General features: G+C 41.2%; 1 protein-coding gene across 2 annotated transcripts; it reads right to left on the reverse strand.

Annotated features, from left to right (window-relative positions):
* Nucleotides 1-344: 344 nt before the first annotated feature.
* sh3d19 (SH3 domain containing 19) lies at nucleotides 345-16546 on the reverse strand. Of its 2 annotated transcripts, none has more exons than XM_026171371.2 (21): nucleotides 15742-16546; nucleotides 9850-9892; nucleotides 8060-8100; nucleotides 7811-7847; nucleotides 7444-7549; nucleotides 6996-7152; nucleotides 5875-6912; nucleotides 5184-5297; nucleotides 4898-5004; nucleotides 4718-4758; nucleotides 4418-4628; nucleotides 4258-4326; nucleotides 4024-4161; nucleotides 3853-3904; nucleotides 2736-2866; nucleotides 2586-2650; nucleotides 2276-2499; nucleotides 1456-1508; nucleotides 1121-1307; nucleotides 721-824; nucleotides 345-639 (listed from the first exon to the last, which is right to left on the reverse strand). In XM_026171371.2, exons 1-21 carry the CDS (start codon nucleotides 15803-15805, stop codon nucleotides 529-531), a joined length of 3093 nt encoding a protein of 1030 aa, XP_026027156.2. In that variant the 5' UTR covers nucleotides 15806-16546; the 3' UTR covers nucleotides 345-528. The 2 variants fall into 2 exon arrangements, with proteins under 2 accessions (XP_026027156.2, XP_026027155.2); XM_026171370.2 differs by lacking the exon at nucleotides 15742-16546 and adding an exon at nucleotides 11444-11644.
* Between the last annotated feature and the right edge of the window lie 438 nt (nucleotides 16547-16984).

Here is a 16984-nt window from a genome sequence, read left to right on the forward strand (position 1 = left end):
GATAAAAGGTGGATGCTGCAGAATTAGCAGTGCATTAGGTCTTGTTTGTATAAAAGGTAACTGACCTGAATTCAATTTATTCTTCAGTGTAGAAGATGCCTGTGTTTCCAGTATCTGTGGTAAAACTCTTGCAGTATGCACAGGTCCTGTTAAATCACATTACTGAAGCTTACTAAAATTATAGCAGTAATATTCCCCCCCAAAATGGTGTCATTTAATTTCATCTCAGTAAAGAACACTTTGAAAGTGAAATTCATTTGTAATGGGAAGAAAATAAAACCACTAGATGGTGCTAGTGTACATCTGGTCAAATCGAAAATGCTTACCAAGAAACCAACATCGTCCACCATTTGTAATATTTTTATTGATTATTCAGTAAACATTTTTCAAGTGGACTTAAAGTTGGATTACTTGTAGGTAAAATACTGCATTCAACTTAGTCAGTTCAGGCTTCTGCTGCTGTGAACAAGTCACTGGAGCTTCAGGTCATCCAGCTGTGCTTTGCACCGAGCAAAAGTCCATGTGGCTTTAATCCAGTACTTGCACGTAGTTTTTAGGAACCAAGGCCCGTTTGCCCCTCAGGTCCCCTAAAAACCATTCCTCATCTATGGACTCGAGATTGGTTACAATATCCCCAACCTGTAAAAGAAGAGGAAATGTGGTTTTACATGTAATGAGGAATTTATTGTTTACTCATGTAAGATGGAATCACATCAGTACCCGCAGGGAGAGCTCCTCATCACAGGTTGATGCGAAGCTGTACAGAGCCCTGGCTCTCCCGCCTCCAGCAGCTCCATTCTCCTGGTTATTAAACGGCTGCTGGCCTGTAAAGGGCAAGATTTGAAGGAACACTTGCAAATCAGATCTCATTGAGCATGATCCTATACTCTTGTTTCTTGAACTTTTAGAACAGTGTATTTAGTGGATGCATGTGATAAACAGTGAAGCTTTGGGGGCAAACATTGCTTCTCACTGTGTCATGCTACAGAGCAGCATGACATAAAAAGTGAGGTCTTTGTCCATCTTCTCACACCTGATTTTCTCTACCAAAAACGCACAGTATAAAAACACGGGCGTTTCAAAACGAAACTCTTCAGCTCAAATGTTAATGACATCACACCTGTGGTGCTTTCCGCATAATTCCTGGGGAAGAGGCCCTCCCTGCCGTTGAGCCTGCCACAGCTCCACTCAGCATCCATGTGCTTGGTGACGAGGATACAGTCGCCCTGTTGAAAGGACAGCTCTTCCTCTGTCCTCCCTGCATAATCATACAGAGCCACCACCCACTCCACGTCAGAGTGAGACGCCTACAAAAAAAGAGCAAAATACACAAATGTTCAGTGCACCTGCGGAAAACTTAACTATAACAAAACTATTATATATTTTGCTCAAAACACAGGGTCAAATTGCATGACCAACATTGTCTGGATTTATTAGCGTGCTTGTGTTGGTTACCTGAGCAGGTTTGCCAGCCTCAGGGTGCATGCTTGGAGAAGCGGCAGCCATCCCTGTGTGAACAAAATTAAATCAAGGAACAAACAGAAAATTCTGTGGCCACATTTTGTGACAGTCCTCAATAATGTATTGGTGTGCTATTAATAATTCAATATTGCTGCCATTGAGGAGACTGGTGTCAGCCTTTTTGTATTATTTCTTTTACTGAGCAGGAGTTTGCATTATTCATGTGAATGCTTTGCTTTAACTTTTCAACTTTTTTCCTCAATTTATAGTATTTAAAGCACAGGTGTCGAACTCCAGGCCTTGAGGGCCAGTGTCCTGCAGGTTTTAGATGCGTCCTTGATCCAACACAGCTGATTTAAATGGCTAAATTACCTCCTCAACATGTCTTGAAGTTCTCCAGAGGCCTGGTAATGAACTAATCATTTGATTCAGGTGTGTTGACCCAGGGTGAGATCTAAAACCTGCAGGACACCGGGCCCTCAAGGCCTGGAGTTCGACACCCCTGATTTAAAAAGTATTTGTAGGACAACAATGCACTACTCGTAACCTCTGATCTGTAATTCTAAACTCCTGTCTATGGCTGGGCTTTTGTAAACAATTACTTAATTAAAGTCAAACACAAGTGCAAATTCTTGACATGCCACAGAGAGTATGTACCAGCCAGCATGAAGTAAAGACGCTCATAAAAGCTCTTCAGTGAAAGATACAAAACGTCGGCATGTTGTAGTGTGGATATTCACACAGATAAATGTATGCATGTACAGTTTAAAAGTCAGCACATAGTGAGCGTCTGAGTGTCTTCAGAAAATCTTACCGGGCAGTGCGACCTTCTTACTGGGTTTCTGACTCGGGGGTGGAGGCAGATCTTCAATGACGTCTACAAAGTTAAGGGGGAAGATGCCAGTGTGGCCGCCGATCTGTCCCCGTGCCCAGTCCTGTCCCATATACTCCTTCAGCTGGATCACATCACCCTCAGAGAACGACAGCTCATCACTGTGCTCCCCTTCAAAGTCGAACCTCGCCATACACCTGGGACCACTTTAAGGGTATATTAAACATCCAGTTAGCCCATCATGCTGGTTTGTAAAGGCTGATCCAAACATTTTATGCTGCAAAGACAGTACCTGACTTTTGCAGGTGTTGGTGGCGGCTTTGGTTTCCTTTCTGGGAGGGGTTTTGGTGAATCCAACTAATCAAAAAGAAAACAAAAGTTAAAAGCATTTGCCTTGCTTTTTGATTGTCACTAAATAGGTGAAGAATGCACTGAAACCTACCAGGACTTTGACATGATTGATGGGAAAGAAACCAGTAGATCCCCTACAGGTGCCCATGTACCACTCGCTGTCCACCTTCTCCACCATGGTCACAATATCTCCCGCTCTCAGACTCAGCTCTCCGGGGCCCTCTGAGGACCAAACACTTCACAATCAATCATTCAGTGCAAACAATCAAATACAACAAATACATCTACACTTACAGGCCACTTCATTAGGTACACCCGTTCAACTGTTTGTTAATGCTGATGGCTGATCAGCTGATCACATGGTGGTAACCCAGTGAATTTAAGTATATAGACATGGTCATGCTTAAGTTTAAAGCATGGCACACTGGCACACTTTGGGCCCCTTAGTGCCATCAAAGATATTTGATGGTTTCTTGAATGTGAATTAGTTCACTGTACTCAAATGACCTCCACCTGTGATATGTGGTATAGCAGGAGTTCTGCATCGTGGATGTGCAAATCTGCAGTTGTCTATCAGGAATGTTTCCGGCACCGTGTTGAATCTATGCCATGAATAATTAATACAGGCCAAACTGGTACTAGCAAGGTGTACCCAATAAAGTGGCCATCAGTGTCTATGATTCTTTTCAGACAATATGCATTTTATCAGCAGGAGAGGTTGTTGTTTAGAGTGTTCACTGTAGCACGGACACAAAAAGGCCAGCAGAAATAAGAAACTATTTGTTATTTAGGGAGCATTAGAGGTAGATCTAGGCGTGGTTGTCAATTTTGGACTGACCTCCTTTCTATTGCATTTCTTTTCTGGAAAACAAGCTAGTCTTGGTCAAAGTTAACGCTAATTCTTACTAGTTAGCCCCCATTATCTTGTGCCATATAAACCATCACCTCCTGACTTCACCAGAAAGAATTGTCTCCAAAGATTAAAAGAAAAAAAAAATGCATATGCATTTCTAAATTTAGTGGGAGGCCCTTGGGTTAGCCCCCTGTCTACAGAGATTACACTATACTAACCTCCCTCCCCTCTTGACTGGAAACCTATAATTGTATTTGTCCTCTTAATTAAAATGCCACAACAAATCCAGACAAAGAACAGCCTGAAATGTCAAAAATATTCTATTAAACAGTTATTCAAGAAACCGATGCTTCACCTGGATCGAAGTCATGTACGACCTGCACCTTTAGCCCAGTTTGGTCAGAATCCTGCACAAAAAGGAACAAAGACTTTAAAGTATAACACATCAGGACAGACTGGTAACAACAGCATCAACGGATCAGGTGGCAAAAAACATTCACTGACTCATAATAAAAGGCTGAGTCACCTGTGGTGAAGATTCATCCGAGGAAAGGGGAGTTATAATCTTCATGCAGGACTTGTGGACTTTTCCTCTAGTTTGTCCAACTTGGCACTCCAATTCATTGTGATTAATTTCTCTGAGCAGCAGCAGCACTTCGTTTTTCTATTGAAAGGCCAACAGTACACAAAGGACTTAATGATGTGCTTAACAATGATGAGCTGCAGGCCACATATGTGCTGGTAAAACTAGTTTGGTCACCTGGAATGACAGCTCTCTTGAACTACTCCCTTTGTAGTCAAAGCTTGCAATCCCATGGGGAAGCTGCAACTAGTAGGAGAAAGAAAAAAATAATATTATCAAGCCCTCACTAAGCCGTTGTAGAAACAAGCCTGGAGTTTTTATGCATGCAGTCTCTCACAGTGTATTTGTTGTAGAGGCGGTGGCCTGGGTTGGGCCTTGGGGGTAAGACGAGTTCTTTCCTGTGGGGCTTCTCTGGCTGGAGTTTAGGTGAAGCGTCCCATGACAGCGACTGAGAGCGACCTGTGGCTTTGAAGCTTTGGGGAGGCCTTCCCGGGGCTATTTTGGCAGCAGGTGGGCGAGGTGGGAGGCTTTTGTTCACACTTGGCTTCCTGAAGTGCAAAATTGTGCACAACTTGAGCGGGACATACTCAAAGTGTCCTACAGTTTGATATCTGATTGTTTTCCCCCCTGCACTTACCGAGGTGGCAGAGATGGCATTGGCATAGCACTGAAAGGCTCCTGGAAAAAGAATCAGGGCAAAAGATGTGAAGCACAACTAGCTGAAGCTCAACAGCAGGCAGCGGGTTTAGGAGGCAAGAGTTTCATCAGAAGATGCACTTTAATGAGGTTTAAGGCTTTCCTGTGATCCAAATCATACCTGGAGGGACAAGCTGGACTGCAGGCTTTTTTTGTGGTTCATTGAGTTGTTTAGTGAGCCCACGGGGTTCTGAATTGGAAGAGGAGGAGGATCATCCCAGGAGGAATCTGACATTAAAAAAAAGGCATACTGAGCAGCAGTGCTTCATGTGTACAGGATAAATAAAGTGAAGGTAGGTAAGAGTTCAGTGCGCAGTTACCACATGCTGCATACATGTCAGATAAACACATCAGTGTTTTGACATAAATCAAACATCAGTCAATCGCTTAAGGCTTACTGAACCTACCTGAACTGGTTTTGCTGGGGACCCTGATGGTGGTTGGTCGTTTCGGCAGGCTTGGCACGGTGACGGAGCCTCCATTGATGTTAGAGTTACGCGGCGGTTTAAATGGCATCGGATCTGAGCAATGAGACACCTCATGAGTGTACAGCTTTGCTTTTGTGTTGCACCAACCTAACTCAGGACCTCCGGTGTACATTAATGTCATAAAAGTCAAGCAGAACGTTGTTGTTATTTGCAATCGAGATGAGAAGAGCTTAAGGTTTACTTAAAGGGAGCATTTGGCATTGTAGGAAATAAGGCTGGGGGGGAAACTGTGCATTCGCATTTCTTAGCCATTCCTCCAGTCACTACATAGTTTTGTGCAGCATCTCTGACCACGATGTAACCAAACAACCATTCATTAGGTTTCTTTAAATGTCAAATATCTGCCAGTGACACCAATCAAAGATTCTGCTCTCTTTTCTCAGCTTCTTATGGTTGTCACTTAAACACCAGTAAGATCTTTGCAGGCAAGATAACCTTCTTAACCACAATTTATAGGATTTCTTCTTACATTAATAAAGTCAAATAAAGGATTTTTATATGAAAGCAGATTGAAAAACCCAAAACAAAACAGTAGGTCGATTAACACAGAAACTGGAGATGAAAAACGTAAACACGTGCTTTTGGAGCAGTGCATTTTATTTGCACTTACTTATTGGAGTCTCCACATACTCTTTCTCTCTGACCACGGAGGCCGAGTTGTGGTTGTTTATATTCAGATTGGGTTTGAGTGGTTCCTTCACCGGAGGTATAGGTGGAAAAGGTGAATATTCAGGTGGAAAAGGTGAAGATTCTTCCTCATACACCTGACTGATTCTGGTCAGCGGAGAGCGTGATATTTGTGACATTGCCCCCTTGCTGTGTAAAGCCTCCAGTTCCTCCCTTATTGATAGACCTGCGGGTTTCTCAGGAGGCTGAGGTCTGGGGGCTGTCATAGCGTTTTTAAAGATGTTTGCCCCCGATATGTTTTGACTGTCATCGTCTATACTCGGGGTAAACGGAGGTTTGAGAGCTACAAAAGGTTTAGCAGCAACCGGAGGTCTAATGGATGGCTTCCTGGCAGGAAGCTGCGGTTTGCTAGATTCATTCCCATTTCCGTCCTCGCCGGTAGCCTGGCTCTCAAAGGCCTGGATCGTGGCCCGGATGCTACGTTGATTGTTGCTGCCGCTCATCTCGTCAGGAGCATCTTCACTTTGCGAGGATTCGTCGGCTTGATCAGTGATGCCACCGCCCTGCTCGCACTCGTTATCTGCACCGAAAACCTCCAACAACTCCTTTAAATACTTATTTGAGTGGAACTCCTGGTTATCAGATTGAATATCCCCAAAACTTTCACAGATTTCAACCAAAGTCTGAACTTTAGCCTCCTCTTCGGGTGCTTGCTTAAGGGATTTCGTGCGAGGGCGTGGAACGGGACGTTGGCTGCGATTGGAGTTTGAAGGTGAAAGAGTGGCGTCACCAGGTTCAGGGGCAACAGAAGGATGGTTTACGGGAATGTTCCAGTGGACAGTTACAGATCGGACGCACGTGTGCGTGGAGTCTTGCTGTCGAAGTTGCTTTCCATCAGAGCCAGGATCACTTTGGTCCTCAGCGTTTGTGAGCGCTGCAGTATTTGTCACAACCTTCTCTGCTGCTTTTCTGTCTGCTTGTTTCGGCAGCAAGGGCCTGGGTGGCTTTTGTGGCTTTGTACCTGGAAACATGAAGAACCACGGTGTTTAGAGTCAAACCTGCTATGAATGCTCAGCAGACAGTAACGATCCTTTTATGCCTCACCAGCAGGTCTTTTCTCCGCTAACGGTGGAGTGTCACCACGCTGTGTGACGGCAGCGGTAGGGTCAGCCTGTGTGGCGCTTGTGGCTGTGCAGCTGCTCCGGCGGGGGGCTGGAGTGGGCTTTACAGTGTGTTCCTCCCCAGTCTTCTCTTTGATCACCTGGTCATTGGATGGTGGGAGTGGAGTCATTAAAAGAGAGATTTTCCCACATTTTCTCAGTTGCTATGACATTTCTGTGTCGTGTATCTAGAATAATAGAATTATTGAACTTTCTACTATTGTTATTATGACTCTTTTCATTAGGCATGCTTTCATAGGTTGATCCAGGCATGTTTGGACCCAACATTTGAACCTTTCAGTCAAAGCATTTGAGTCTGCGTGCCTGTGTTGTTGTTTGTTTGTTTTTTTAAATAGGTAACACTGAGACACTGTGGCTCAGGTCAAACCTACCTGGGACACAGAGCCTGGCTGAGGAGGAGGGGAAACCCCCGAGGATCCTGTGAACCAGGTGTTACTTGTCAGAGGCTCTGCTGCTACAAAAGTGATCTGTGGTCGCCTGGAAGACAAATCGCCATAGCACCATGAGGACCCCCCCTCCATGAAACCACCCCCCCGACAAAAACACATCTACACACCCACTTCTCATTTATCTTTAATGCAGTTTATTTACTGATGATTACTTTTTAGATTCGTTAGCAAAAGCACAGTTCTCTGAACCACATGGCACAAATCAGATATTTGGTTTCATTAAGCTTTTAAGAAGCAAACAATACAGGCGAGATGTAAAGAGTAGGAGGATGGGAACATTTTACTGTACCTCCTGTCTCTGTTGTTGCTCTGAGAGTTTGTTCTCGCTAAAGGAAGAAAGAAAAAAAAAGTAACATGAACTTTGTCACCATTGCACTGTAAGATGTCTGTTCAAGTTAATCATACTACAGATATATTTCTCTCTTAAAAAAAAAAAAAAGCCTGCTGACTCATTACACTTCCACATGAAAAACGTGTGAAGAAACACACCGTAAAAGGCTCTAAACGCTTCTCAGAAGGCCGGTTTAGGCAAACTTACTTCGTTTGATAGCAGCTCGTATTGAGGAGAGAGGTCCTGGACTGAAAAGAGCAGAACAAGAGTCTTGTTTATCATCAACAGCAGGGTCATACTTTTGCAGTGACACCATGGTTAAACAGAAATCTCGTCACTCTTCATTTTAACAATCCTTGGAGTGTAACTCCATGCAGCTCCTCCTTATTGTTGATGATCCAAAAATAGATTGACAATAAGGCAGAGATGAATTGCTTAAATATTTTATAGATGTAAATGATAAAAATGTAAGCCGGCAGATGGCAGACTATATTGGATTATTATGGTTAAGGGAAGAGTAAGGTGGTTTACATCAGGTAAAAAGACAAAAATATTTTATACAAGCAGAAAAAAAAAATGTGCTGAAATACATTGAAATAAGTTCTTAGAAATTTCTTAGAGTCCAGAGTTAATTATGCAATTCACATTTCTTAGACTGGGCTGTCTGAAACGAGTCGTTTCATTTCCTTACTTCTGATTGGCTACCTCTCTCAAACGGACGGTTTAAGCAGCAGGTGGGCAGCAATTCTGCTTAAATACAGACTTATTTGCCTCAGACAGCAGCATTAAATGACATCATAGAGATCCAACAGTAGGAAAAAAAACACTGCTGGATGCAAGTGCTACTTCTCAGCCTCCAATAGACAGTACACACCATGGTATCAAAGTCAATGTCGCCTTGAGTTATTAGATTCAAAAGGTATTCGGAATACTTGACCTCTGACCTTGAGGTCAAGGCCACTGGGATTCAAACTTGTCGGAGATTTTCAGTAGATGAAAATCCAAGGTGACTTCCTTCTTGAGTTATCGCATTCACAAGATTTTCAGAAAACTTGACCTCTGACTTTGACATTGTGATCAAAGTCACTGGGATTCAAAATTGTCCACTTATGATATCCTGCTGGTATCTTACTCCATCAGTATTTTACAGCTGAGGGGTAAAAACTGTCTGAATCCAAATGTTCAGCACAGGTTGAAGCTTTTAAAAACACTGACCACATTTATGAAACTTTATATGCTTAAAAAAAATGCATCCACTTTTACAACCACACACAAATAAAAGGCAAAGAATAATAAGTTTCCGCCTTATAGGACAAGAGTAGTATCCCAACAAACACCGTTCATTAATCTGTTTGAACACATCGGGCTAACAAAACCAGGAATCCCAATAAACAGGACAATTTCCTCTTTTGTAACTCTTTTACAAAATACAGGAGGCGAATGTATTGACATCTTCCGTTTGTTTCACTTTCAAACATTCTTTCCTTTTGATCGCAGCACTCTTTGTGCTGGTTGAAAACTATAGAGGTTGAACTAACGTGACAGGGAATTTTCCCTGCTCGTTAAGACCCGAGTCCTGGATCTAAACTATCTGACAAAAGCCCAACAATCCTCCTTTCCTTGTGCTGGGCGGTTAATTTAATTGACTGCTTGAGTTGGAACCACATGGACTTAATAGGTCACAAACAAATCCACGATGCATGAAAGCTTTAAATAACTGGACAGATTTTCAGCTCTACACACATTTGTCTTCTTAACATGTGTAAACACCAAGTGAAAAAAGCAGCACGGTGTCTACTCGTCATTGTGTTGACCTCCTGTCTGTCAGCGAGGATAGATCACCGCATTGTTTGGTCCATTCACAACCTCACCATCAGCATATCTGGCTGTTAAAGGGGACAGAGCCCTGCTTCCAGCTACAGCTGAAGTTTGGTGAAACTGAACAGCTGTAGCTGGATCGAACATACAAAACTTCAGCTCGGCATGAAATCAAATACCTGGAATGCAAATGTTCTTGGTTCTTGGTTCTTTCAGCACCATCTGCAGAGGAAAACAGAGAGAAACAGGTTTTATAAGTGACAATGAATGACGTATGAGAAAAGTTAGATGTATCATGATTGATCATTTTTAGTGCAGTGACTGAGATACTACAGGTCAAGTAACCAGAAGCAATGGCTGCTTTCACTGAATCCAGAAACAAGCTATGTTAACATGACCTTCTGATCGATCATGTCCAATTAACTTAAATCTTTCTGAAAAAACTTGTTATAATGATTGTTATGAAATTTCAACCTTATACGTCAGATTTTTTTTTCAAGAGATATTTTTGAAAAATGGTCCATTGGCTCACTACCAGCATGAGTCAGTGTTTGGACATGAATATTTCAAACATTACTAAAGATAAAAGCCTGAGAATTTCACTGGCCTTTCTTATCATCAAAAGGAATCAGGATCTAATTTAGTACAGATACATCAAAAAATGTCTTAGTATTGGTCAGTTAAAATATTAAAATAAATAAATAAATAAATGAAGCGGTTGTGTAAAGTCACATTTGAGCGCTTACTTAGAAAAAAGCTTCACAAATCAAAAGACAACCAGTGATAATTTCTGAATGGTACAAAGTTGAATTTTACAATGATGCAATTAAACCTGTAGAATACTTTAAGTTCAATACTTAGTCACAACTATGATATAAATGTTATTATCAGATAGTCCTTTGGGTAGAGTAGGTCTTGAAAATGAAAAAATATGCATATAATCAACAAAATTAGTTTCTCATTTATAATTAGAGTACCATCTGGAAACGATCTACTGATATTTTTGTGGTACAACTTGTTATACTTGCTCAATCTAACTTGAAGTTTGAATGAAAATGGCACTTTCTTCGTTTTTGTAACCAGAAATTTGACATTGAAAAGGATTCTGCACATTTTATTTTGTATTATTGCAAAATACAACTATATTCATTCAGAAATTTTTTACAATATCAGTTTAAAAACAAACAAACAGAAAAAAAAAACAACCCAAACTTTTACTGTGAGTTCAAATACAAGACGTCACAGGACTGCTTGATTATTTTTCTTCAAATTTTAACTAGTCAATAATTGGACATTTTTAGACGTTGCTCTCCCAAGTTACAGATCCTTATTGACTCTGATGGCAAGGAAGGTCAGAGAAAATCTCATCTTTAATAGCCTTTCAGTCATCCATATGTAAACATTGAAGTTTGGGGAAAAAAAGTATTTGATAGATAAAATTTCACAGCAACGATTAAATGTCCAAACCATAAAATCTGTAAGCGAATCAGAGACGGTTGAGCCGTAGGTGCAGGTTCATTTGAGATAGAATGATCTTTCTAAAACATGAGCTGGTCCTACTGGTAAAGCAACTTACTGAGGATCAGAATGAGGATAAAAATGCACAAAAGAAGCAGCAGGTGAAGATGGGAGTTTTTAAAAAGGCAACTAAATATGACATCACGGTCCACGCCAAAGGTCTGAGCCATTGTTTTATAAGACACAAACCCCAGACTCTCCCACTGCTTCCAGACAGTGCTGTGTGAACTAGAAATACAAGAACTGAAACCATACCAGCAGGGTGGACAGAAACATGTTGATGAACCAGTTTGGCTAAAATGAACTGGTTTCCTTCAGGAAGCACCATAAACATACGTATAGTTATTTCCTGGACTAATGTGGTCCATGACCTGATCTCTAGGTTTTTACAAACCTAAAGCAGATTTCCAGCATTTATCAGCACAAGCTAAAGAGTAAATTCAGTCATTTAAACTAAAGTCATTTGTCCTTGAAGTTTAATGAAAGCAAGCAGGCAGAGACAGAGGAGGCATTGTTTTTAATGCCTCAAACCTGACGCCCTGACCTAGTTGTTCATGACACGCACCTGTCACACCTGTTACTTGTTATCTGTTTAAGCTATAGTGCTGCTTCCTCAATTTACGCAGCATGTGAGAACACAGCTTCTGTACTTTCACTTGATGACACAGACATTTTTAAGTGGCTACATGATGACACTTTTACACTTAATAAAATGTCAACACTTCATAACAGAAGTCACATAAGTGACACAAAAGCACACCTGCCTGGTCATCTGTATCACTAGAAGTGACACCATGTGCTGACAGCCTTACCTGAGAGAAATTAAAGGAAAAGACATGAAGCGTTCAGCATCCAAAAGGTTATTTCCAATCAATATTTTCTCTCCTGGTCCACCGAGCGTCCCTCTGAACGTGCCAGTGAAGCTGAAGCAAGCAGTCGCACACCCACAGGCAAGAGCAAAAAAAAGAGGGACGGCCGATAATGTCTCAGTGTTTACTCGGCCAATCTGATGAAGTGGAATGTGGTCAATCAGGAAGTGGAGGTTTTCAGTGTAACACTGCACCATATTAATCTTTTACTTGTGAAGTCACAGAAATGTTCACGCGACTCTGTCATCCATACTGTAGGTGACGCGGGTCTACAGCCGTTAAATAATGAACTTCAGCAGCTTTGAATTTACATTTACTCTCTCACCAGGTCAGCATTTATTTCAGGCTTAAACAGTTAACTGTTATATTTCCAGTGCAATATAGAACCTGGCTCTTGAGTATTTGCTTAAAATGTTGAATTAACTAAAGGATTTTAAAAAGAAAATTAAAAATATGATGATAAATGGAAGATCTATTTTAAAAAAAAAAGATTTCTCAGAGCACCTGAAGAGCACTCATTCAAAGCACTTCAAATATGAGTCCTTGAGTAAATCCAAGTAAGCTAAATGGACTGGTACTTATATATTGCACCTTTCTACTCAGGTGAGCACTCAAAGCACTTTCTACTACTAATCTCATTCATCCAGTCATACGCACACTCATTCAGCACTTTTATCTATGCCTAAGTACTTTCTAGCGTTCACACCCTCACACAGATTTATCATGTGGCAACTCAGGGCAGCTGGAGGAGTCAGGATGAGTTCACTGATCTTCTGATTGATAGACCTGCTGGTCTACTAGCTGAGCAACCAAAAACCCATAGCTCTAATATGAAGATAAAGTAACCAGCAGTGCTGTGTGATACTGCACGATTTGGCATTGATCTGATATCAAGTCAATGCAGGGCCCGTATTGCCAATACTGATATGAAAATTTCTTTATATATTTTAAAACTGGGCTTTTCTGGAGACCTGGAATGTAAATGTGCCTTTTCTCTAGAGCACAGTCAGCTTCTGCTGTTTAAATCTCTTATAGGCTATAAATAAAATAGACATGACAGTCAAAACTAAAAGATTCAGATATTTTCTGAGTTTGCAGGTTTGAGATGTGTTTTTTCATTTTTTCATTTTTTTAAATACAAATCGTTGGGCTTTGTTTCTATCTTAGAGGATAGAAACAAAGTATCTGGTTACACTTTAAGTAATCATGTAAGCCAGCTGTTTGTGTTCACAGATTCAGGCTTATAGGAATGCAAACGGTACATGTTTTCAAGTTCTTTGAAAGAAAAAGTGAGTTTGAAATATCTGAAAGGTACCAAAGTGAATCCATTTCTCTGTCTGTTGGTGTGAAAAAGAAAGTGATGCAGGCTGATACATTTCGCATGGTTTAAAGTATAAACTCTAAAGCTGAATGCACTTCTAAATGTACTGAATGTAGTTCTGGTTTAATGGATGTCAAAAACCTCCCTATTAGTCATAATTGGCCTCTGCACCAATAACAGCACTGCGGTTTTGTCTTGGTTAAGCTCACCTGTGCGTGAGACGTTAGGCATGAATACCTCACACACACAGAGGTGTGACAAATTAACTGAAACTCTTAACTGATCATGCCTCCCCGTCGCACAGAGATGGACTGATTGTCAAACAACGTGAATCATATGAGTCGCCAGATCTCAGTCCAACAGAATGGCTGTGGGAAGTTTGAGACAGACAGAGCTCTCCGCTATCATGTTCAAAACTTCAAATAAGGGAATGAACGAATTAGGTTTCATCCCTCTAGTAGAACTGCAGTGATATAGGGAATCAACAAGGCATAAATGAGATTTTTCCAGAGTCCTGTGGAGGTTTTGCAAAGTGAACACTGATTTTTGATCCCACCATAACCAGCAGCAAATGCCAGAAACGACAGATTATATCAGCTGGTGAAGGCACACTAGTTTGAATAAGCTTCAGGCAATCTTGTACCATACTTAAACATCATGAAGGTGACTTCAGGCCAAGAACTACCTCATTGTGGTAGGTGAAGAGAACAACAGCAATTAAGCTTATAAAGAGATAACATTTATTTTAAGCAGAATTGGGTTCAGCTTATTCTAAATCAGTCCCTATTTCCCGTGTGGCACCCTGGGAAAATGGATTGACCACACATGCATCAGATGGCTGTTAAGGTATATTGATAAGGGCCAAAGTGGAAGAATAACCAACACACTGACCAATGAAGCAACAGGATCATCCCAAATAGAGAAACTGAAACATGTGTTGCACCTGTGAGTAACAATAGAGGCTTTCTTTAAGAGAATTATTTACCATTAGAGATTCACTGACATCAGAAAGCAGCTAAAGTCAGCAGGAAAGGTTTCCCCTTCACAGCCATACTCTCCCTCGAACACATGCTGACGTTACTCAGCACAAGTGGCAGCAGTCACAGAGCAGCTGGTGAAACGAGCACCAAATGGAGAACAATCTGCCTTCAAGTGTCACGCTTCACCAGCATGAGTTAAGAGAGCAGTCAGTTCGATAAGCAAATTTGCTCCCTATCCTGTACAGGTCATCAAGAACATGCTGAAGCACCTTTGGGAGGGAAAAGATTCTAAAGTGTGACTAAGGTCAAAATCCAGGAAGTGCTGCTGCTAACTGTTGAAAACACATTTGCCTTCACTCTAAAAACAAGAGAGCTTAAAGCTGCCAAATGACGATGTCACGAGTGAATAACACAATGTCAGCAGCAGTGTCCGGGAAGATTAGATGGTGTCGATGCAAATGAGTGATTCACAGTGCAAACTTCCCGAAGTAGTATCTGAAGTGGGTCAGACGATTTTCTGTTATTATCACAAGTTCTGTCAATTACATACCACAACGTGTTCATCACACAGCAGCCTGCCTGTTCAGACACTGACAGGAATTTCCATGCAAACAGCTGGTGGAGTCAGGTTGTGGTATGAGAGGGTCTGACACTGCTGGGTTTGACATGGGGTGGGGTTGCTTGCTAGAAAAAACAAAGATTACTTGGGGTAAAACTATCTTGGTACTTAACTGTTGTGGGCAAGCCAGGGCTAAAATGAAGAGCAGCAAATTATGAGTACAGAAGCGGGTGGGAATTTTCTATAATCACAAACTGGATGATTAAAATCCACAGCGCTGTGTGATTATAAGAAACGGAGAAACTGATGTAAATGGCACTTCAGTCAGAGCGTTATTAAATAAAGTAATGGTTTGCTTCCACGCAGAAAATCAGAGCATTACAACAGCCTGCTGCTTTATACTGTGTTCAGATTTCTGAAGCAACATCAAAACATAGTTATTAAAAATCCTTCTGCATTTGCCCAAATTAACCCTAACACCGGTCTCTCAATCCTGCCAGATGGCAAGATCCTGCAGGTCCAAGAGAGGTTTGCACACCTTTTATACATTTCTAGGATTTCTAGGGATCATTCCTCTCTCTCAGTTTCTGTGTTTATATTAGAATAAAACGCTGACTCCTGAATTGTGAGCTTTAAGCAACAGGTTTTATGAATGGAGCATCGTCCCCCGCTTAGCAATGAAGATTTTTCACATTATTTGCTGTTCACATTGCGTTTCTACATGATTTCGTCAATGTTGCAAGTGTTCACACTTGAACCAAGATTCAGCTTTTTCCTAAAAAACGCGCTCTGCAGATAAATCAAAGCCTGATACACCACCATACCCGATGCCTGGCTTGTGCGCTCCCCTTCGTTCTCCTCCTCCTCCTCACGCCTGGATTCTGCCATATTGGTATGAAACGATGTGGAAATTTAAAAAACAGATAAAAAAAAAGAAAAAAAAAAGTTAGATCTTGTGAGCAGCTGGCCACTCAGTCATCTGTGAGCATAACACGACGACGCAGTCGGATGTTGTCCTGTCCACTAGAAGTTTCACCGAGTCCTGCCCCGCTGTGGACAGACAGAGGTGACGACATCCAGTGACCGGACCCCCCGGCAGGAGTCGTTACTGTCGATGTTTGTACGCGGCTTTTTTTTAAAAACATTATTATTTTATGTCTAATATCTACGTTTATATTGATAAATACCGAGCCGTCAACAGTAATCTTTAGCCTTTATTCTGACTTCATATCACTAATGATAGATACGTGTCGCATTTACGGGTCAACAAGTCAACAATATGATCAATTAGAAAAAGAAAAAAGAGGAAAAAAAGAAAAAGAAAAAACCCTGAAAAAACAAACAAACAAAACTTCAGATGATAAAATAGATACCACCACAACAACTTCATCCAAGGCTCTTGTTGATGGATCCCTCCTCCTTGGATATTTTGTATTGCTGAGACAGATTTTTATTTTTTCGTTTCAAATTTGTATAAATCTTTATTTAGAAAATGTCACCGTCAACCAATGAGATTGATGTAAGCTGAAAGTTCCGGGTGTGTCGATAGTCACATGTATCCCGATCCATTTCACATTCAACATTAATCTTCACCATTAACCACCCTGTATTAATTTACACAGCTTTAATATTCATACGAACCTCCAGTAAGTCAGAACTACACCTACGACCTGCTGCTATTATAACTCTTGACGGTCGTTGACACGTTTCCTTTGAAAGGCTACTCTGGGGAGATGTAATTCATCTGTCTTGCCACCAGATGCCGCTACAGGCTTGCTCATCTTTATAACCATAAACTAAAAAAACCCAAAAACGTCCCTCACTGTCATGGCCAAATCTGTCAAAATATGCCCGATAAAAGTCCCCCTATAAGACTCAATGTAACTACCGGAAATCATGGACAGTTAGATACGTTTGCATCTAACTTCTTAAATTACGACTTGGGCTAAATATATCTTTCAATCAAGCATAAATGGAGGTTGTGTCTCTTCTATAACTCTACAGTATAATTTCATGCTGGAAATCACAATGATTATGATCCCGCTGGAGATATGGGTGGAGTTAGAC

The sequence above is a fragment of the Astatotilapia calliptera genome, chromosome 6 (assembly GCF_964374335.1).
Source record: "Astatotilapia calliptera chromosome 6, fAstCal68.1, whole genome shotgun sequence".
NCBI lineage: Eukaryota > Metazoa > Chordata > Actinopteri > Cichliformes > Cichlidae > Astatotilapia > Astatotilapia calliptera.